The sequence below is a fragment of the Topomyia yanbarensis genome, unplaced genomic scaffold, assembly GCF_030247195.1.
Source record: "Topomyia yanbarensis strain Yona2022 unplaced genomic scaffold, ASM3024719v1 HiC_scaffold_138, whole genome shotgun sequence".
NCBI classification, from domain to species: domain Eukaryota; kingdom Metazoa; phylum Arthropoda; class Insecta; order Diptera; family Culicidae; genus Topomyia; species Topomyia yanbarensis.
In genome coordinates this window covers 22555-43777 of record NW_026683314.1, presented here as the reverse complement: position 1 = coordinate 43777, position 21223 = coordinate 22555, and the positions used below count along the sequence as shown (strand labels likewise).

At 40.6% G+C, this 21223-nt stretch overlaps 1 protein-coding gene across 1 annotated transcript; it reads left to right on the top strand.

Moving 5' to 3' along the window:
• Positions 1 to 15682: 15682 nt before the first annotated feature.
• LOC131694761 (uncharacterized) lies at positions 15683 to 20938 on the top strand. The gene has a single exon (XM_058983255.1). The coding sequence runs from the start codon at positions 15683 to 15685 to the stop codon at positions 20936 to 20938; it is 5256 nt and encodes a 1751-aa protein (XP_058839238.1).
• The last annotated feature ends 285 nt before the right edge of the window (positions 20939 to 21223 follow it).

The window sequence follows — 21223 nt, the reverse complement described above, 5'->3', positions numbered from 1 at the left end:
ACGGTTTCGAAGGTAGTTTGGATATCTAAACCAGGTGCGCTACTGTCGTCATGTTTTTTTGTGGCTGAGTGCGACAGAATTGACAGCGGTTATTCCTCTACCCAGTCAAACTAGTCCGGAACCGATTCGGACTTCCAGCATGAATTCCAGCTCAAATGCGTCAACCGATAGAGTCGGAATCGGTTGTTTTCTTTGAGCTAGGTTCCATGCAGAATCCATCCAGGATTTCGAACCGGTTCCGGAATCGATTTGACGGATAGTTGGGATAGGTTGGTGTGGCGGCGCTAGTGTTTTTAGTATATTGATTCAAATGTTTACACACGTTTTTTAAATATTTTTGTTCGATCATGGACGTCTGTTCTCTGTGCTTATGGTGTTCTTTGTGAGAAGATACAACTAGAAAAGGGAACAAATGCTGATTATATATTCTTTTCCTCATGTAAAAATAACTAAAAATTGTGAGCAAATTAAACTTCACTCATTTTGATAGCCATATGTAAACTAACGAACTAAAACAATTTTCATCTCTGAATCAAATAATAAAATTTCGTTCGACAGTTTGTTTCAATATGATTCGACTTCTGCTAACCTGTAATATAACTCTTCGATGTGGCGTTTTGAAATGAGCGTGTAGCACCTTCTAGATATAGGACGATAAAGAATATTTAAAAAAATGCATTTAAAATTCGATTACGCCTGTTTTTCGTACGGGATAAAACTTGCTTACTTGCCCTCATATGGTTTGTGTGCAACATGGGCCATAATATTGCACATAAAGTTCGAAAAGTTGATTCAAATTATTGAGATGTATGCAAGAGGAACATGGCGGCCTTTTACACTGTTTTCATTTGGCTTCAGGATGCAGCCATTTCTGCAATGACAGGTACTAAAGTCTTAGGCCGGACTAAACTCAGGCCTAAAATCAAAGATAGTACCGTATGGCGATTCAAGCTTACCGCTATTAGTTCGCCAACAAAAAAAAGTTGCTGGATCTATTTTGATATTTTAAAGCGCTTGTCATTTTATGGTCTGTATGGATTTAGTGTATCATTAAGTCAACTAATCGCACATATAAGCATGAAAGGTTTGAATATAGTGGCTTGAAATTAAGGGGGAAGGACTATTTTTCGTTGATTTGATATTATTTTTTGAATTTTGGGAATCATAAATTGGCTGTTTGAATAAATCAGGATCTATAAAACTACAGTACCCTAAAAATCTTCAACATATGGTTCGTTGCGAGATATATTTGATTTGATGAAAAAAAATCAGTAATTTTCGTAACAATTAAATAAGTTAAAAAACTGACAGTGGGGTAAAAGTGCGCATAGCATATCCGCCCCAAATCAAAAGACGCGAGTGAAGCGTTTTATATAAAAATTGAACTAATTCTTCCATGATTTAAAGAAGGAACCAGCATCTTCAATAACTGCGAGCTCACCGGTCAAATCACGACTGATATGAGCGGTTTAGGAACAAAAGCATCAGCATAACTGGTTCCAAGGAAATATATAGAGTGTCGAAAGCTCAGAGTAATTAAAAAAGAACCAAAAAACTATGAATAAGTAAATAAAGATGTATTTCCAATATAAATAGCAAATTCGCAAAAATTTTTGTAGTGATCTACCCAACTATGACAAATAATGATGTTACCAGGGATGACAGTTTGATCATGAACCACATTGTCGAAAAGATGAAACATCCAAGTTTTTTCAACATAATGGAAAACTGAACAACATCAACCGAGGCATAGGGAGGGGTACTTTTTAGTTATGAAGGACGAGTAAGAGAGGATGGATATCCTAAAGACACATTCTTTCGTGACGTTACAACGATTTGACGATTCTTCATTTCATAAATATGTTATAAATTTATCAAATGAACGCCTGCATCAAAACTTATTACAGATTCGGAAAGCTGACAAAATTTTACTAAAGATTTAATAAACATAAACTGAATATACTGGAAGAGGATTGTTTTATGATCGATAATGTAACGTGACGTTACAACGCGTCACTAATTAGAACTTTCAACGTATTTATAAAAAAGTCAAAATATCTGCTCTATAAGATTTTTTATCAAGAACAAATCTTCTATGATGTATTTCTAAATAGCATACGAATAACTAGGTGTCATTAAATATATTTTTTATTGTTTTGTTTCGTATAAAGCATCTTTTAACTTTCGTGACGTTACAACGCTCCTTTCGCAGAAAAGCGATATCTTATTGCGTTGTAACGTCACGAAAATCTTCAACTTTTCTAAAACTCTGTAAGTTACGCTGGTGCTATTGTTTTGAGTAAAATTTTAAATATTTATCACATTTAGCCATGATTTAATGATAATTAACTCGAATAACAATATGGGGTTGTTGAAAAATCACGATACAGTTTATTTTTTGATTGTAGCAGAAATAATTGATCAAACTAAGAAAATTTTTATTTCATATCTTGTTGTGGATAGATTTGAGCCATTAGACACATTTATTTATTTGACACGGCTCAATATGGTAGTTTAACGAAGCCAAAATGGCAGCATTTATCACATATTTCACAAACAAAAAGAAATTGGCAGTACTGCTTCCTTTAATTTCGTAAGGAATCAGGTTCCCGATCAGAGTTTATAGCATGATATTTATTTTGTTGGGCTTAAGCAAGTGGATTTAATTGACAAAGCGAGCACAATTTAAGCACCAGACAATCGACAATGCTAAGTATTCTGAAATATTGTATATATTATAGTTACAAAGATTCAGAGAAAAAGAACACGTCACATCGCCGTGATGTTACTAAAGAGTGTGTTACATCCAATCGTCAATCCGACGGAATTTTAAATGTCTGCAAATACCAATAAACACTCCCTCATCTCTCTTTTTTGAGCTCATTTGAGATGAGCCCAAGCCTTTTTATCCGACTCTAAGCAATTGAGACGATTTAGTGCGGTCACCCAAATAGGTCTCCGTAGACTCAATTATGTTTTTGCAACCTCCCGAGAATTCGGATAGATACCCGTCTATATTGGATTTAATACGTCAGGCATTTCGATTATGTAGCTGCTTCGACGATGTATTTCGGCTTGTAACGGAAGAATTGGTTAGTTACTAACTGATGGCACGTACGACTACAACAGAGGTTGCGGACAACTTTAAAACGAGCGTCTCGTCGATGATGGCGAAGTGTGGAATGGTTGATTACTGTGAGAAAAGATATATTCAGGAAACGCATTATTATTCATGGCTAAATACTAACTCGAGAACAAAGTTCAAAAATTCCATCGCATGTCCTGGACTACGTTGCTGTTAGCGTAATTGCATCGGAACGTGCCATATGACCGGCGCCGAGGAGAGTACAGCGTAGGTGGACTTTTAAATGAAATATAATGTGACGTTGCTCAATCGTTTATTAAAATACCTTCTCCAGTGCATTCAAGTGTTTTAAATCAAATCTTACCTAAAGTTTCGTTTATTTTCTGAATCTATAATTAGGTTTGATGAAGGAGTTCATTTGAAAAAGTTATAAGAGATTTATAGAATAAAGGTTGGTCAAATCGTTGTAACGACAAGAAAGAATGTGTCGATGGTATATAACCCCTTAAGCCCTTAAGGATATACATTTTGATTTTATGAATATCACGCTAGTATAATTTCCTGTTTACGAAACAACTTGAAAGCATTTAAATAAACCATACGTAGGAAACTTTGACACTATATCTGATAAATCATTCAAGCGTCCGATAAAAGTTGAATTTCGTGACGTTACAACGCAAAGTGTACCCTGTTCTAACTTTAGTTCCACATATCCAATAAATGAAATTGTATGCTTTTTAGAAAAGTATTTTTGAATACAAAGAGAATCCGGAATATAAATTTGAACAAAATTTTAGTTTTTTAATAAAATAAAAAATGGGCATTTTTCGTGACGTTACAACGCAGAAACAATCAAAACTTCTATTAGTTCAAAAAGTATTAGTGATCAAATCAAGAAAAAAATCTTTCCAGTTTTACTGTTCTACACTCAATAACGAACAAATTCCTTTAAACAGATAAAAATTTCAATAATAGTTTCATGAAATAGAACTTTTCTTAGAAGTCAATAATTCAGAAGCCATTTTCCGTGAAATTCAACTTACTTTTCTATATATTTTTCAACTATTTGTCGAAATGCTAATAGTTGGATTACATAACTTTTCAATGGTTTAAACACTACCGAATCGAGGAAAAAATATTGTGATACCAAAATAAGACAAAACAAAAACGTCCTTCTGGTGTACAAGCCCGCGGAATGTGTCTAAAATTGATTGGTTTAATTTATGGGCGGAAATAAATCGGCTATTTGAGCTGTGCGCACTTTTGCCCCGTGCTATGCGCACTCTTGCCCCGACCATGGGGCAAAAGTGCGCATTTGACTATTCATAAGAAAATAACTATTTCTCGGATTACAAGCAAAACCAAGAGATATATAGTATTACGTTTTGAAGATGTGTGATGAGAGTATTAATTTGTAATCATTCCGATTTTCTAGTGCTTTTCTACCAATAGCTATTTTACGAAAACTGTTAGGTGCGCACTTTTGCCCCACCTTACTCTATATTATTATCATCCTATTATCATATTCTATAGACAAATAGTTGACGAAACTGATTTATACCACAAGTAATGCACTGGTACTATGAGCCAGTAGTTATATGTCCAATTGGACACCGACCAAGAAAGATCCTTGAAATTAGTAAGATTAGTTATACGGTAGAATAAATTTGTTTATCTAAATATTTACATACTACATAGAACAACTTGTGTGTCATAAACAGTTCATTACAACTTGATCGTTGAGTTTCAATAATTAACTATCAAAAACAATACCTTGGTATTAACATTATTTTACAGTACGGTTGCAGGGTTAGTATTGCGACTCTACTTATCACTAAGCGTTCATTCTGGCTGGGGCTCGAGCATACGCCGAGGTCATCGCTGTAGCCATTGAACCGCCTGACTAGGGCATTTTCAATTACGTACATGTTGTTTTGGGATTTTTAAAACACAAACAAGCATACAATTAAGTTGAACTTTTGAAATAAATGTCGAAATTACTTGTTGTTAGTTTTTTTGTCCAAAAACATTTAAAAAGTTAGTTGGGAAACTTCACATCCCAAACGATCTAGTGTCATATACAATTCAAGTAATACAAACTTTCTCGGTTGTGGTCCATTAGGAGGTAGATAACAGTAAATTATCTATCTCTGGACTTAATCAGCCTGGACGCCGTGTCCCTGGAGTCCTGCTCTCATGTCGTAGAAGGCAGAAGTAAAAGGAGTCACAAGTTAACTTTTAGCCGAAAACCAAAAGGCTGGACTAAAATAAGTCAGCAAACGGAGCATAATTGACCTTTCCATCGCTGTGTCAACCGAAGTTCTAACATAATGGATGATTGTATCGATTTTGTTTGCTATTTTCGGCAAATTTGAGACTAAGAGAAACGAAAGCAGTGAAATTGAAAGATGGATAGGAATTCTGGAGTGAATCAATTATAAACTTAGAACGAAAAACTTGGACTAGGCAGGCTCATGTGGACATGATCGAAAGGAAATTTGAAAAATTCTTTGCCTTCTGCTAAATAGGAGTTGGGCGTTATAATCATGTTAAAATGCCGGCGTCGGAGGTAAAACGTGACGATGAATAATGTTTGTCTTGTCTTTGTCTTGTCTTTGTCTTGTCTTTGTCTTGTCTTTGTCTTGTCTTTGTCTTGTCTTTGTCTTGTCTTTGTCTTGTCTTTGTCTTGTCTTTGTCTTGTCTTTGTCTTGTCTTTGTCTTGTCTTTGTCTTGTCTTTGTCTTGTCTTTGTCTTGTCTTTGTCTTGTCTTTGTCTTGTCTTTGTCTTGTCTTTGTCTTGTCTTTGTCTTGTCTTTGTCTTGTCTTTGTCTTGTCTTTGTCTTGTCTTTGTCTTGTCTTTGTCTTGTCTTTGTCTTGTCTTTGTCTTGTCTTTGTCTTGTCTTTGTCTTGTCTTTGTCTTGTCTTTGTCTTGTCTTTGTCTTGTCTTTGTCTTGTCTTTGTCTTGTCTTTGTCTTGTCTTTGTCTTGTCTTTGTCTTGTCTTTGTCTTGTCTTTGTCTTGTCTTTGTCTTGTCTTTGTCTTGTCTTTGTCTTGTCTTTGTCTTGTCTTTGTCTTGTCTTTGTCTTGTCTTTGTCTTGTCTTTGTCTTGTCTTTGTCTTGTCTTTGTCTTGTCTTTGTCTTGTCTTTGTCTTGTCTTTGTCTTGTCTTTGTCTTGTCTTTGTCTTGTCTTTGTCTTGTCTTTGTCTTGTCTTTGTCTTGTCTTTGTCTTGTCTTTGTCTTGTCTTTGTCTTGTCTTTGTCTTGTCTTTGTCTTGTCTTTGTCTTGTCTTTGTCTTGTCTTTGTCTTGTCTTTGTCTTGTCTTTGTCTTGTCTTTGTCTTGTCTTTGTCTTGTCTTTGTCTTGTCTTTGTCTTGTCTTTGTCTTGTCTTTGTCTTGTCTTTGTCTTGTCTTTGTCTTGTCTTTGTCTTGTCTTTGTCTTGTCTTTGTCTTGTCTTTGTCTTGTCTTTGTCTTGTCTTTGTCTTGTCTTTGTCTTGTCTTTGTCTTGTCTTTGTCTTGTCTTTGTCTTGTCTTTGTCTTGTCTTTGTCTTGTCTTTGTCTTGTCTTTGTCTTGTCTTTGTCTTGTCTTTGTCTTGTCTTTGTCTTGTCTTTGTCTTGTCTTTGTCTTGTCTTTGTCTTGTCTTTGTCTTGTCTTTGTCTTGTCTTTGTCTTGTCTTTGTCTTGTCTTTGTCTTGTCTTTGTCTTGTCTTTGTCTTGTCTTTGTCTTGTCTTTGTCTTGTCTTTGTCTTGTCTTTGTCTTGTCTTTGTCTTGTCTTTGTCTTGTCTTTGTCTTGTCTTTGTCTTGTCTTTGTCTTGTCTTTGTCTTGTCTTTGTCTTGTCTTTGTCTTGTCTTTGTCTTGTCTTTGTCTTGTCTTTGTCTTGTCTTTGTCTTGTCTTTGTCTTGTCTTTGTCTTGTCTTTGTCTTGTCTTTGTCTTGTCTTTGTCTTGTCTTTGTCTTGTCTTTGTCTTGTCTTTGTCTTGTCTTTGTCTTGTCTTTGTCTTGTCTTTGTCTTGTCTTTGTCTTGTCTTTGTCTTGTCTTTGTCTTGTCTTTGTCTTGTCTTTGTCTTGTCTTTGTCTTGTCTTTGTCTTGTCTTTGTCTTGTCTTTGTCTTGTCTTTGTCTTGTCTTTGTCTTGTCTTTGTCTTGTCTTTGTCTTGTCTTTGTCTTGTCTTTGTCTTGTCTTTGTCTTGTCTTTGTCTTGTCTTTGTCTTGTCTTTGTCTTGTCTTTGTCTTGTCTTTGTCTTGTCTTTGTCTTGTCTTTGTCTTGTCTTTGTCTTGTCTTTGTCTTGTCTTTGTCTTGTCTTTGTCTTGTCTTTGTCTTGTCTTTGTCTTGTCTTTGTCTTGTCTTTGTCTTGTCTTTGTCTTGTCTTTGTCTTGTCTTTGTCTTGTCTTTGTCTTGTCTTTGTCTTGTCTTTGTCTTGTCTTTGTCTTGTCTTTGTCTTGTCTTTGTCTTGTCTTTGTCTTGTCTTTGTCTTGTCTTTGTCTTGTCTTTGTCTTGTCTTTGTCTTGTCTTTGTCTTGTCTTTGTCTTGTCTTTGTCTTGTCTTTGTCTTGTCTTTGTCTTGTCTTTGTCTTGTCTTTGTCTTGTCTTTGTCTTGTCTTTGTCTTGTCTTTGTCTTGTCTTTGTCTTGTCTTTGTCTTGTCTTTGTCTTGTCTTTGTCTTGTCTTTGTCTTGTCTTTGTCTTGTCTTTGTCTTGTCTTTGTCTTGTCTTTGTCTTGTCTTTGTCTTGTCTTTGTCTTGTCTTTGTCTTGTCTTTGTCTTGTCTTTGTCTTGTCTTTGTCTTGTCTTTGTCTTGTCTTTGTCTTGTCTTTGTCTTGTCTTTGTCTTGTCTTTGTCTTGTCTTTGTCTTGTCTTTGTCTTGTCTTTGTCTTGTCTTTGTCTTGTCTTTGTCTTGTCTTTGTCTTGTCTTTGTCTTGTCTTTGTCTTGTCTTTGTCTTGTCTTTGTCTTGTCTTTGTCTTGTCTTTGTCTTGTCTTTGTCTTGTCTTTGTCTTGTCTTTGTCTTGTCTTTGTCTTGTCTTTGTCTTGTCTTTGTCTTGTCTTTGTCTTGTCTTTGTCTTGTCTTTGTCTTGTCTTTGTCTTGTCTTTGTCTTGTCTTTGTCTTGTCTTTGTCTTGTCTTTGTCTTGTCTTTGTCTTGTCTTTGTCTTGTCTTTGTCTTGTCTTTGTCTTGTCTTTGTCTTGTCTTTGTCTTGTCTTTGTCTTGTCTTTGTCTTGTCTTTGTCTTGTCTTTGTCTTGTCTTTGTCTTGTCTTTGTCTTGTCTTTGTCTTGTCTTTGTCTTGTCTTTGTCTTGTCTTTGTCTTGTCTTTGTCTTGTCTTTGTCTTGTCTTTGTCTTGTCTTTGTCTTGTCTTTGTCTTGTCTTTGTCTTGTCTTTGTCTTGTCTTTGTCTTGTCTTTGTCTTGTCTTTGTCTTGTCTTTGTCTTGTCTTTGTCTTGTCTTTGTCTTGTCTTTGTCTTGTCTTTGTCTTGTCTTTGTCTTGTCTTTGTCTTGTCTTTGTCTTGTCTTTGTCTTGTCTTTGTCTTGTCTTTGTCTTGTCTTTGTCTTGTCTTTGTCTTGTCTTTGTCTTGTCTTTGTCTTGTCTTTGTCTTGTCTTTGTCTTGTCTTTGTCTTGTCTTTGTCTTGTCTTTGTCTTGTCTTTGTCTTGTCTTTGTCTTGTCTTTGTCTTGTCTTTGTCTTGTCTTTGTCTTGTCTTTGTCTTGTCTTTGTCTTGTCTTTGTCTTGTCTTTGTCTTGTCTTTGTCTTGTCTTTGTCTTGTCTTTGTCTTGTCTTTGTCTTGTCTTTGTCTTGTCTTTGTCTTGTCTTTGTCTTGTCTTTGTCTTGTCTTTGTCTTGTCTTTGTCTTGTCTTTGTCTTGTCTTTGTCTTGTCTTTGTCTTGTCTTTGTCTTGTCTTTGTCTTGTCTTTGTCTTGTCTTTGTCTTGTCTTTGTCTTGTCTTTGTCTTGTCTTTGTCTTGTCTTTGTCTTGTCTTTGTCTTGTCTTTGTCTTGTCTTTGTCTTGTCTTTGTCTTGTCTTTGTCTTGTCTTTGTCTTGTCTTTGTCTTGTCTTTGTCTTGTCTTTGTCTTGTCTTTGTCTTGTCTTTGTCTTGTCTTTGTCTTGTCTTTGTCTTGTCTTTGTCTTGTCTTTGTCTTGTCTTTGTCTTGTCTTTGTCTTGTCTTTGTCTTTTGTCTTGTCTTTGTCTTGTCTTTGTCTTGTCTTTGTCTTGTCTTTGTCTTGTCTTTGTCTTGTCTTTGTCTTGTCTTTGTCTTGTCTTTGTCTTGTCTTTGTCTTGTCTTGTCTTGTCTTGTCTTTGTCTTGTCTTTGTCTTGTCTTTGTCTTGTCTTTGTCTTGTCTTTGTCTTGTCTTTGTCTTGTCTTTGTCTTGTCTTTGTCTTGTCTTTGTCTTGTCTTTGTCTTGTCTTTGTCTTGTCTTTGTCTTGTCTTTGTCTTGTCTTTGTCTTGTCTTTGTCTTGTCTTTGTCTTGTCTTTGTCTTGTCTTTGTCTTGTCTTTGTCTTGTCTTTGTCTTGTCTTTGTCTTGTCTTTGTCTTGTCTTTGTCTTGTCTTTGTCTTGTCTTTGTCTTGTCTTTGTCTTGTCTTTGTCTTGTCTTTGTCTTGTCTTTGTCTTGTCTTTGTCTTGTCTTTGTCTTGTCTTTGTCTTGTCTTTGTCTTGTCTTTGTCTTGTCTTTGTCTTGTCTTTGTCTTGTCTTTGTCTTGTCTTTGTCTTGTCTTTGTCTTGTCTTTGTCTTGTCTTTGTCTTGTCTTTGTCTTGTCTTTGTCTTGTCTTTGTCTTGTCTTTGTCTTGTCTTTGTCTTGTCTTTGTCTTGTCTTTGTCTTGTCTTTGTCTTGTCTTTGTCTTGTCTTTGTCTTGTCTTTGTCTTGTCTTTGTCTTGTCTTTGTCTTGTCTTTGTCTTGTCTTTGTCTTGTCTTTGTCTTGTCTTTGTCTTGTCTTTGTCTTGTCTTTGTCTTGTCTTTGTCTTGTCTTTGTCTTGTCTTTGTCTTGTCTTTGTCTTGTCTTTGTCTTGTCTTTGTCTTGTCTTTGTCTTGTCTTTGTCTTGTCTTTGTCTTGTCTTTGTCTTGTCTTTGTCTTGTCTTTGTCTTGTCTTTGTCTTGTCTTTGTCTTGTCTTTGTCTTGTCTTTGTCTTGTCTTTGTCTTGTCTTTGTCTTGTCTTTGTCTTGTCTTTGTCTTGTCTTTGTCTTGTCTTTGTCTTGTCTTTGTCTTGTCTTTGTCTTGTCTTTGTCTTGTCTTTGTCTTGTCTTTGTCTTGTCTTTGTCTTGTCTTTGTCTTGTCTTTGTCTTGTCTTTGTCTTGTCTTTGTCTTGTCTTTGTCTTGTCTTTGTCTTGTCTTTGTCTTGTCTTTGTCTTGTCTTTGTCTTGTCTTTGTCTTGTCTTTGTCTTGTCTTTGTCTTGTCTTTGTCTTGTCTTTGTCTTGTCTTTGTCTTGTCTTTGTCTTGTCTTTGTCTTGTCTTTGTCTTGTCTTTGTCTTGTCTTTGTCTTGTCTTTGTCTTGTCTTTGTCTTGTCTTTGTCTTGTCTTTGTCTTGTCTTTGTCTTGTCTTTGTCTTGTCTTTGTCTTGTCTTTGTCTTGTCTTTGTCTTGTCTTTGTCTTGTCTTTGTCTTGTCTTTGTCTTGTCTTTGTCTTGTCTTTGTCTTGTCTTTGTCTTGTCTTTGTCTTGTCTTTGTCTTGTCTTTGTCTTGTCTTTGTCTTGTCTTTGTCTTGTCTTTGTCTTGTCTTTGTCTTGTCTTTGTCTTGTCTTTGTCTTGTCTTTGTCTTGTCTTTGTCTTGTCTTTGTCTTGTCTTTGTCTTGTCTTTGTCTTGTCTTTGTCTTGTCTTTGTCTTGTCTTTGTCTTGTCTTTGTCTTGTCTTTGTCTTGTCTTTGTCTTGTCTTTGTCTTGTCTTTGTCTTGTCTTTGTCTTGTCTTTGTCTTGTCTTTGTCTTGTCTTTGTCTTGTCTTTGTCTTGTCTTTGTCTTGTCTTTGTCTTGTCTTTGTCTTGTCTTTGTCTTGTCTTTGTCTTGTCTTTGTCTTGTCTTTGTCTTGTCTTTGTCTTGTCTTTGTCTTGTCTTTGTCTTGTCTTTGTCTTGTCTTTGTCTTGTCTTTGTCTTGTCTTTGTCTTGTCTTTGTCTTGTCTTTGTCTTGTCTTTGTCTTGTCTTTGTCTTGTCTTTGTCTTGTCTTTGTCTTGTCTTTGTCTTGTCTTTGTCTTGTCTTTGTCTTGTCTTTGTCTTGTCTTTGTCTTGTCTTTGTCTTGTCTTTGTCTTGTCTTTGTCTTGTCTTTGTCTTGTCTTTGTCTTGTCTTTGTCTTGTCTTTGTCTTGTCTTTGTCTTGTCTTTGTCTTGTCTTTGTCTTGTCTTTGTCTTGTCTTTGTCTTGTCTTTGTCTTGTCTTTGTCTTGTCTTTGTCTTGTCTTTGTCTTGTCTTTGTCTTGTCTTTGTCTTGTCTTTGTCTTGTCTTTGTCTTGTCTTTGTCTTGTCTTTGTCTTGTCTTTGTCTTGTCTTTGTCTTGTCTTTGTCTTGTCTTTGTCTTGTCTTTGTCTTGTCTTTGTCTTGTCTTTGTCTTGTCTTTGTCTTGTCTTTGTCTTGTCTTTGTCTTGTCTTTGTCTTGTCTTTGTCTTGTCTTTGTCTTGTCTTTGTCTTGTCTTTGTCTTGTCTTTGTCTTGTCTTTGTCTTGTCTTTGTCTTGTCTTTGTCTTGTCTTTGTCTTGTCTTTGTCTTGTCTTTGTCTTGTCTTTGTCTTGTCTTTGTCTTGTCTTTGTCTTGTCTTTGTCTTGTCTTTGTCTTGTCTTTGTCTTGTCTTTGTCTTGTCTTTGTCTTGTCTTTGTCTTGTCTTTGTCTTGTCTTTGTCTTGTCTTTGTCTTGTCTTTGTCTTGTCTTTGTCTTGTCTTTGTCTTGTCTTTGTCTTGTCTTTGTCTTGTCTTTGTCTTGTCTTTGTCTTGTCTTTGTCTTGTCTTTGTCTTGTCTTTGTCTTGTCTTTGTCTTGTCTTTGTCTTGTCTTTGTCTTGTCTTTGTCTTGTCTTTGTCTTGTCTTTGTCTTGTCTTTGTCTTGTCTTTGTCTTGTCTTTGTCTTGTCTTTGTCTTGTCTTTGTCTTGTCTTTGTCTTGTCTTTGTCTTGTCTTTGTCTTGTCTTTGTCTTGTCTTTGTCTTGTCTTTGTCTTGTCTTTGTCTTGTCTTTGTCTTGTCTTTGTCTTGTCTTTGTCTTGTCTTTGTCTTGTCTTTGTCTTGTCTTTGTCTTGTCTTTGTCTTGTCTTTGTCTTGTCTTTGTCTTGTCTTTGTCTTGTCTTTGTCTTGTCTTTGTCTTGTCTTTGTCTTGTCTTTGTCTTGTCTTTGTCTTGTCTTTGTCTTGTCTTTGTCTTGTCTTTGTCTTGTCTTTGTCTTGTCTTTGTCTTGTCTTTGTCTTGTCTTTGTCTTGTCTTTGTCTTGTCTTTGTCTTGTCTTTGTCTTGTCTTTGTCTTGTCTTTGTCTTGTCTTTGTCTTGTCTTTGTCTTGTCTTTGTCTTGTCTTTGTCTTGTCTTTGTCTTGTCTTTGTCTTGTCTTTGTCTTGTCTTTGTCTTGTCTTTGTCTTGTCTTTGTCTTGTCTTTGTCTTGTCTTTGTCTTGTCTTTGTCTTGTCTTTGTCTTGTCTTTGTCTTGTCTTTGTCTTGTCTTTGTCTTGTCTTTGTCTTGTCTTTGTCTTGTCTTTGTCTTGTCTTTGTCTTGTCTTTGTCTTGTCTTTGTCTTGTCTTTGTCTTGTCTTTGTCTTGTCTTTGTCTTGTCTTTGTCTTGTCTTTGTCTTGTCTTTGTCTTGTCTTTGTCTTGTCTTTGTCTTGTCTTTGTCTTGTCTTTGTCTTGTCTTTGTCTTGTCTTTGTCTTGTCTTTGTCTTGTCTTTGTCTTGTCTTTGTCTTGTCTTTGTCTTGTCTTTGTCTTGTCTTTGTCTTGTCTTTGTCTTGTCTTTGTCTTGTCTTTGTCTTGTCTTTGTCTTGTCTTTGTCTTGTCTTTGTCTTGTCTTTGTCTTGTCTTTGTCTTGTCTTTGTCTTGTCTTTGTCTTGTCTTTGTCTTGTCTTTGTCTTGTCTTTGTCTTGTCTTTGTCTTGTCTTTGTCTTGTCTTTGTCTTGTCTTTGTCTTGTCTTTGTCTTGTCTTTGTCTTGTCTTTGTCTTGTCTTTGTCTTGTCTTTGTCTTGTCTTTGTCTTGTCTTTGTCTTGTCTTTGTCTTGTCTTTGTCTTGTCTTGTCTTTGTCTTGTCTTTGTCTTGTCTTTGTCTTGTCTTTGTCTTGTCTTTGTCTTGTCTTTGTCTTGTCTTTGTCTTGTCTTTGTCTTGTCTTTGTCTTGTCTTTGTCTTGTCTTTGTCTTGTCTTTGTCTTGTCTTTGTCTTGTCTTTGTCTTGTCTTTGTCTTGTCTTTGTCTTGTCTTTGTCTTGTCTTTGTCTTGTCTTTGTCTTGTCTTTGTCTTGTCTTTGTCTTGTCTTTGTCTTGTCTTTGTCTTGTCTTTGTCTTGTCTTTGTCTTGTCTTTGTCTTGTCTTTGTCTTGTCTTTGTCTTGTCTTTGTCTTGTCTTTGTCTTGTCTTTGTCTTGTCTTTGTCTTGTCTTTGTCTTGTCTTTGTCTTGTCTTTGTCTTGTCTTTGTCTTGTCTTTGTCTTGTCTTTGTCTTGTCTTTGTCTTGTCTTTGTCTTGTCTTTGTCTTGTCTTTGTCTTGTCTTTGTCTTGTCTTTGTCTTGTCTTTGTCTTGTCTTTGTCTTGTCTTTGTCTTGTCTTTGTCTTGTCTTTGTCTTGTCTTTGTCTTGTCTTTGTCTTGTCTTTGTCTTGTCTTTGTCTTGTCTTTGTCTTGTCTTTGTCTTGTCTTTGTCTTGTCTTTGTCTTGTCTTTGTCTTGTCTTTGTCTTGTCTTTGTCTTGTCTTTGTCTTGTCTTTGTCTTGTCTTTGTCTTGTCTTTGTCTTGTCTTTGTCTTGTCTTTGTCTTGTCTTTGTCTTGTCTTTGTCTTGTCTTTGTCTTGTCTTTGTCTTGTCTTTGTCTTGTCTTTGTCTTGTCTTTGTCTTGTCTTTGTCTTGTCTTTGTCTTGTCTTTGTCTTGTCTTTGTCTTGTCTTTGTCTTGTCTTTGTCTTGTCTTTGTCTTGTCTTTGTCTTGTCTTTGTCTTGTCTTTGTCTTGTCTTTGTCTTGTCTTTGTCTTGTCTTTGTCTTGTCTTTGTCTTGTCTTTGTCTTGTCTTTGTCTTGTCTTTGTCTTGTCTTTGTCTTGTCTTTGTCTTGTCTTTGTCTTGTCTTTGTCTTGTCTTTGTCTTGTCTTTGTCTTGTCTTTGTCTTGTCTTTGTCTTGTCTTTGTCTTGTCTTTGTCTTGTCTTTGTCTTGTCTTTGTCTTGTCTTTGTCTTGTCTTTGTCTTGTCTTTGTCTTGTCTTTGTCTTGTCTTTGTCTTGTCTTTGTCTTGTCTTTGTCTTGTCTTTGTCTTTGTTCGTGCACAACGAAAATTTGTAAAAGTGCGCCACCTATATATCAGCGGCGCATGCGGATCACGAATGGCTCCATCGTTCATCGAGTTTCATCGATGCCCAAAACCGTGGTAGCAATCATCTGCAACTGGCTCCCGGTGAAGGCATATAAAAAAGGGGCGCTGTCCGTGGTCGCGCCTCTTAGTCATCAGCTGTTCGGAAAACGTCAAAACGGTCAACCAACATACGGAGTAAGGTGGAGTGCGAGTGTTCGCGATTTTAACCCGAGTTATTATTAATGTAAAGAAGCGAAGTCATTATAAAGTAGAGTAGTAAAATTAAATAAATCTAAGCTAGAAGAATAAATAAGTTATAGTGAAGTATAAATAAAGTGCGTGAGTGTCATACTTACCTTGTTACTCGTCGAAACTCCGAGTACTGCCGCTTACCTGTGAAGAGAAACTTTCATTGTGTACTACTTACCGTTCTGCTCTGCCGCTTCGGATTTCGCACCTGTAAGTTTACCTGCTCTACCTGTGCTACTCGACATCTGGTCCTTCGAGCCGGATAAGCGTCGAACTCCGTTTGTCCGCCATCGCGACGCTCGCCTGACGCCACTACGACCGCCATCCCTGACGCTTGTTGGGAACGCCATCGCGACCAGTTCGCCATTCTAGCCGCTATTGTCCGCGAAAGGGACGCGGCCGGAGAACAATACTCTGGACGATTTGAACTGCTATTACTGGAGGAAGACTGCTGCTTTATTGCATCGTACAAGGCATTTAAGTTGCCTAATTAAGGTAATTAGGGTTCCATTGCCCGCTAGTTTTCCCTTTTGAGCTGCGCGGTCTTCTGATTTCAGAACCCGTTCAACGCCTTTTGCGATTGCTTGTGCCTGTTGCTGCGGACTGCGACGTAGTCCCGTTCTACACTGGTCCACCAAGTTTGCTGGCTGGCGGACCGCTCGTTCCGGCCGTGATTCAAATCACCCACACGACACGGTGGAGAAAATAGGTCGCTGCGATTGGCAATAATATAGGACCTTTTCTTTCGCTCGTTTCTGCTGGTGGAACGCTTACGCTCAGTGCCACTGGATTCATCTACTAGTGACGAAAGGAGGAGGACGCAGCTACTTAAAAAATACAAGGCATTCGTATTGCCTTTCACAGGTAATTAGGGTTCCAAAACCTCTATTCTCCTCGTTTGTGCTACGCGGTCTTTGCATTGCAGATCCGTCGCCGCACGATGTCCACCGATCGACGCATCAAGGGGCTCAAGTTGAGACAACGGAGCTTGATGACGTCATTCAACGCCATTGCGAATTTCGTCGACGACTTCGATGAAGAACGCGATGCCATCGAAGTGCCAGTTCGCCTGGAGAGCATCATCAAGCTCTGGGCGGACCTCAACACAGTTCAATCGGAACTGGAATCGCAAGATGGCGTGAATCTGGATGAGCAGCTAAAAATGCGGACGGAATTTGAGTCTGCCTACTACCGGACCAAGGGATTTTTGCTGGCGAAAAATAAAAATTTTGTTCCGAGCGTCTCTAGTTCTCCTTCAACTAGTCGTGGCCCTTCGTCGTCATCGCAGGTGCGCTTGCCTGACGTAAAACTACCGGTCTTTAGTGGAAATCTGGATAGCTGGTTAAATTTCCACGATTTATTCGTTTCGCTGGTCCACTCGTCAGTAGAACTTTCCAACATTCAGAAATTCTACTATTTGCGTTCGTCATTATTGGGTGAGGCTTTGAAGCTGATTCAAACCATTCCACTTAGTGCGAACAATTACATGGTGGCTTGGAATTTGCTTATCGAACATTTCCAAAACCCAGCGCGTTTGAAACAATCGTATGTCGATGCACTGTTCGAGTTCCCGTCGCTTAAAAGAGAGTCTGCTTTGGAGTTGCATTCGCTGGTGGAGAAATTCGAGGCCAACGTCAAGGTCCTTCAGCAGCTAGGGGAGAAGGTCCAATACTGGGACATTCTACTGCTTCGGATGCTTAGTATTCGCCTCGACCCGACAACGAGAAGAGACTGGGAGGAATTTTCGACTACGAAGGATGCCATTTGTTTCAAGGACCTGACGTCATTCATCCAACGTAGGGTCACCGTACTGCAGAACATCCAGAGCAGTACGGTAGATGTCCCTATTTCCGGCCAAGTGAAGAAGCCTTCTCAACGACCAGTCGCAAGTAACAATGCTGCAACGGTCAACGCAAGGAAGTGCATCGTCTGCAACAGTCATCATCCACTCTACCAATGCGCGACGTTTTCCAAGATGAGTTCGGAGGATAAGGAGAAGGAAGTTCGTCGCAATCATCTCTGTCGGAACTGCTTGCGGAAGGGTCATCAAGCGAAGGACTGTTCGTCAACGAGTACCTGCCGCAAGTGTCGGGGCAAGCATCATACTCAGCTTTGTTCCAGCCAACAACTAACCAGCTCAGGTCAGAAGACAACCAACTACACAGATGAAAGGTCTACGCCTGCTGCATCTACCAGCAATCCACCCACTGCATCGGTGTCAGCCACCATCGAGCCTGCCAGCTTCGCTTCCGTTAGTCAAGGACGGAAGGCAATTCTACTTGCTACTGCTGTAGTCATCGTTGTCGACGACAGTGGAAGCGAACACACAGCACGTGCGTTGCTAGATTCCGGTAGCGAATGCTGTTTCGTTACCGAATCATTCTCCCAGCGAATCAACGCGCAACGGAAGAAGGTCCATCTTCCGATAGCTGGCATCGGTCAAGCGTCGACGCATGCTAGGCACAAATTGTCAACCACAATTCGCTCTCGCACAGGAAGGTATTCGACTAGCTTGGAATTTCTAGTTCTTCCCAAAATTACCATCGATCTGCCGTCGACTTCTGTTGATACTTCGGCCTGGGAGATTCCGCCGAGTATACAGCTAGCTGATCCGTCATTCTGCAGCACCAACCCAATCGATCTCATCTTGGGAGCAGAAATTTTCTTCGACTTGTTCAAGGTCTCTGGTCGAATTCCGCTTGGCGATAACCTTCCGGTACTCGTGAACTCCGTTCTTGGCTGGGTGGTGTCGGGAAGGTCCTCTCATGGTCAACCGATTGCTCCAATCGTCGCAAATGTCGCCACCGTCAACGACGTGCACCGTCTAATGGAAAGGTTTTGGTCCATCGAGGAAGACAACGCCTCTCCGTGCTATTCCGTCGAAGAAGCCGCCTGCGAGGAACACTTCCGTCGCACGGTAACCCGCAACACCGAAGGTCGATACATAGTTCGACTGCCACTGAAGCAGGATGTGTTGTCTAGCCTCGTCGACAACCGTCGTACCGCTCTACGTCGTTTTCACCAGCTAGAAGGTCGTCTAGTTAGCAATCCCAACCTGCATCAACAGTATCGAGTCTTTGTCGAGGAATATCACGCGCTAGGGCACATGCAGCGCGTAACGGACTACGAAAATCCTCCGACTCCATGCTACCATCTTCCGCATCACGCTGTAGTGCGCGAAGATAGCGCGACGACCAAACTGAGGGTAGTGTTTGACGCGTCGTGCAAAACCCCCAACGGACCATCGCTGAACGACGCGCTTCTGGTTGGACCAACCGTGCAAGAAGACCTGCGATCAATTATAATGCGAGCCCGAACACACCCAGTCATGCTGATTGCCGACATCAAGCAGATGTACCGCCAAGTCCTGGTAGACGAGCAGGACACTCCACTGCAGCGAATTGTTTGGCGAGTTTCCCCCGACACTTCGATGGAAACCTTTGAACTAAAGACCGTAACATACGGCACAGCCAGCGCACCATACCTTGCAACGAGAGTTCTCCAGCAACTAGCCGACGACGAACGCGACGAGTACCCCGAAGCAGCTGAAGTTCTACGCAAGGATTTCTACGTCGACGATCTGTTTTCTGGTGGGCGCAACATCGCAGAAACAACCGCTTTACGCAAGCAGCTCGACGCGCTGTTACTCAAGGGCGGTTTCGAACTCCGCAAATGGGCATCCAATGAAGAAGCAGTACTGGAGGATGTCCCAGCAGAAAATTGTGCTGTACAAGGGTCGGTCGACCTAGACCGAGATTCGTGCATAAAAACGCTTGGACTGCACTGGGAACCGTCCACCGACCAGCTCCGCTACAAAATTCAGCTTCCAACATCGACGACAGACGCACCACTAACGAAACGCATCGCACTATCGTACATCGCCCGTTTGTTTGATCCGCTTGGACTCGTCGGACCCGTCGTAACAACAGCCAAAATCTTTATGCAGACTCTCTGGACCTTGAAGGATGACGACGGCAAGATTTGGGGCTGGGACAACGAACTACCGCCAGACATCAAGGAACGCTGGCACGAGTATCAATCGCAACTCTCTCGGCTGAACAAGTTGCGCATCGACCGTTGCATCCTTCTTTCCAATCCCGTATCAGTCCAGCTGCATTTTTTCTCCGACGCTTCGGAACATGCATACGGCTCGTGTGTCTACGTCCGCTCAACAGACGCTTCTAGTGCAGTTAAAGTTTGTCTGCTGACTGCGAAATCGAAGGTCGCACCCCTGAAAAGGCAAAGCATTCCCCGACTCGAGCTCTGCGGTGCCCTTCTGTCTGCTGAACTCTACGAGAAGGTGACGTCATCGCTCCAAATACACGCAGAAACGTTCTTTTGGGTCGATTCTACCATCGTGCTGAGTTGGCTAAATTCTTCTCCGTCGACCTGGACAACGTTCGTGGCCAATCGAGTCTCCAAGATTCAGACCGCCACGCAAAACTGCTCTTGGAACCACGTAGCAGGCCAGCAAAACCCAGCAGACCACATTTCCAGAGGAATACCCGCAGAAACCCTTCTACAAAACGATCTTTGGTGGCAAGGATCTCAATGGCTGCAGAGCGACCAACGCGACTGGCCAATTCAACAACCGAACGCTAATCAGCCTCCCGAAGTCCTCATGGAAGCACGAAAAGTACCAGCAGCAGTAACTTCCGCCGCCGTTGAACCCTCATTCGTCGACCAGTTCGTTGAAACATTCTCCAACTTCCAGCATATGGTCCGAGTAGCCGCTTACTGTCGACGATTTCTTCAGAACTGTCGGACAACTTCTACAGCACGAGCGGAATCAGCACATCTCACAGTCGACGAGCAGAAGGAAGCAGAAGCAACGATCATCAGACTCATCCAACAGCAAAGCTTCAGCCTCGAGTACAAGGCCCTCCAACAAGCGCAACCAGTATGCCCGAAATCTCGTATCCGTTGGTTTCATCCCTTTATCGGCTCAGATCAGCTGATTCGCATTGGCGGCAGACTGGGGAAGGCCAATCAGCAGTACGACAGTAAACACCAGATTCTTCTTCCCGCTTCGCATCATTTCTCCATCATACTCGTTCGCTACTACCACGAGAAGCATCTGCACGCAGCACCCCAACTTCTACTTAACCTACTTCGATTACGGTACTGGATCCCCGGGGGCAGAAGTCTGGCCAAACGCACAGTTCACAAATGTGTGATTTGCGTTCGAGCTCGCCCCAAGCTGCTCGAGCAATTCATGGCTGAACTACCCGCAGCTCGAATCAACGCAGCTCGACCATTCTCATCGACTGGTGTCGACTATTGGGGACCGATTTCTTTAAAACCACCCCATCGAAGAGCTGCACCCATCAAGGCCTACGTTGCAGTTTTCGTGTGCTTTGCAACGAAAGCTGTGCACCTTGAATTGGTGGGTGACCTGAGCACTGCCAAATTTATTGAAGCGCTTCGCAGATTCGTCTCTCGTCGCGGATTGTGCGCCGAAATCTACAGCGACAACGGACGCAACTTCGTAGGAGCAGCCAACGAACTGCGTCAAATATTGCGAAGCAAGGTTCATCAGCAAACAATCGCCCGCGACTGCGCCGACAATGGAATCCGTTGGCATTTCAACCCCCCACGAGCATCACATTTTGGTGGCCTATGGGAGGCCGCAATAGCATCCGCTCAAAAGCATTTCGTTCGAGTACTTGGGACGCACACTCTACCCTACGACTCGATGGAAACCCTGCTAGCGCAAATCGAATGCTGTCTCAACTCTCGTCCTCTCGTGCCACTGTCTGACGAATCGACCGACTTAGAAGCGCTAACCCCAGGCCATTTCCTCACTGGAGCCGCTTTGAAGGCTGTCCCGGACATCGATGTCACCGAGATTCCCTTCAACCGACTTCGCCAGTGGCAGCAGACACAAAAACTGTATCAGCAGTTGTGGAAACGATGGCATTTGGAATACCTGTCCACGCTACAATCCCGTACGAAATGGTGCGACCCTCCTGTGAACATAAAAAAGGACCAGTTGGCAGTCATCAAAGACGAAAATTCCCCACCGATGAGCTGGCCGACTGGAAGAATCATCGAGCTTCACCCCGGTGACGACGGAACAACGCGTGTCGTCACTCTTCAAACACCCAACGGCCGATATACTCGACCGGTATCCAAAATTTGTCTGCTGCCCATCTCAACAGCAGCAGAAAACCAATCACCACCCACCACTGCATGATTTTCAACACCTACCTCTTCGATGTAAACATCAGCATCATAGCATTATACTCCCTCATCAGCATCGGTTCGTCAGTACTCACCTGTTCCAGCCAGCAGTACCTGAAATCTAAAACAATTAGGGCCCACAAATTGTTGGGACAAGGTAAGCACCTGTCCAACACTTAAACTTTCCAAAAACCCTCTACCGGGTCTTCTGTTTGCAATTTCATACTGCTGACGGACTGTCATCATCCGACCATGGGCGAGTTCCAAAATTTGTTCACTACCGATTTCATCAGAAGCT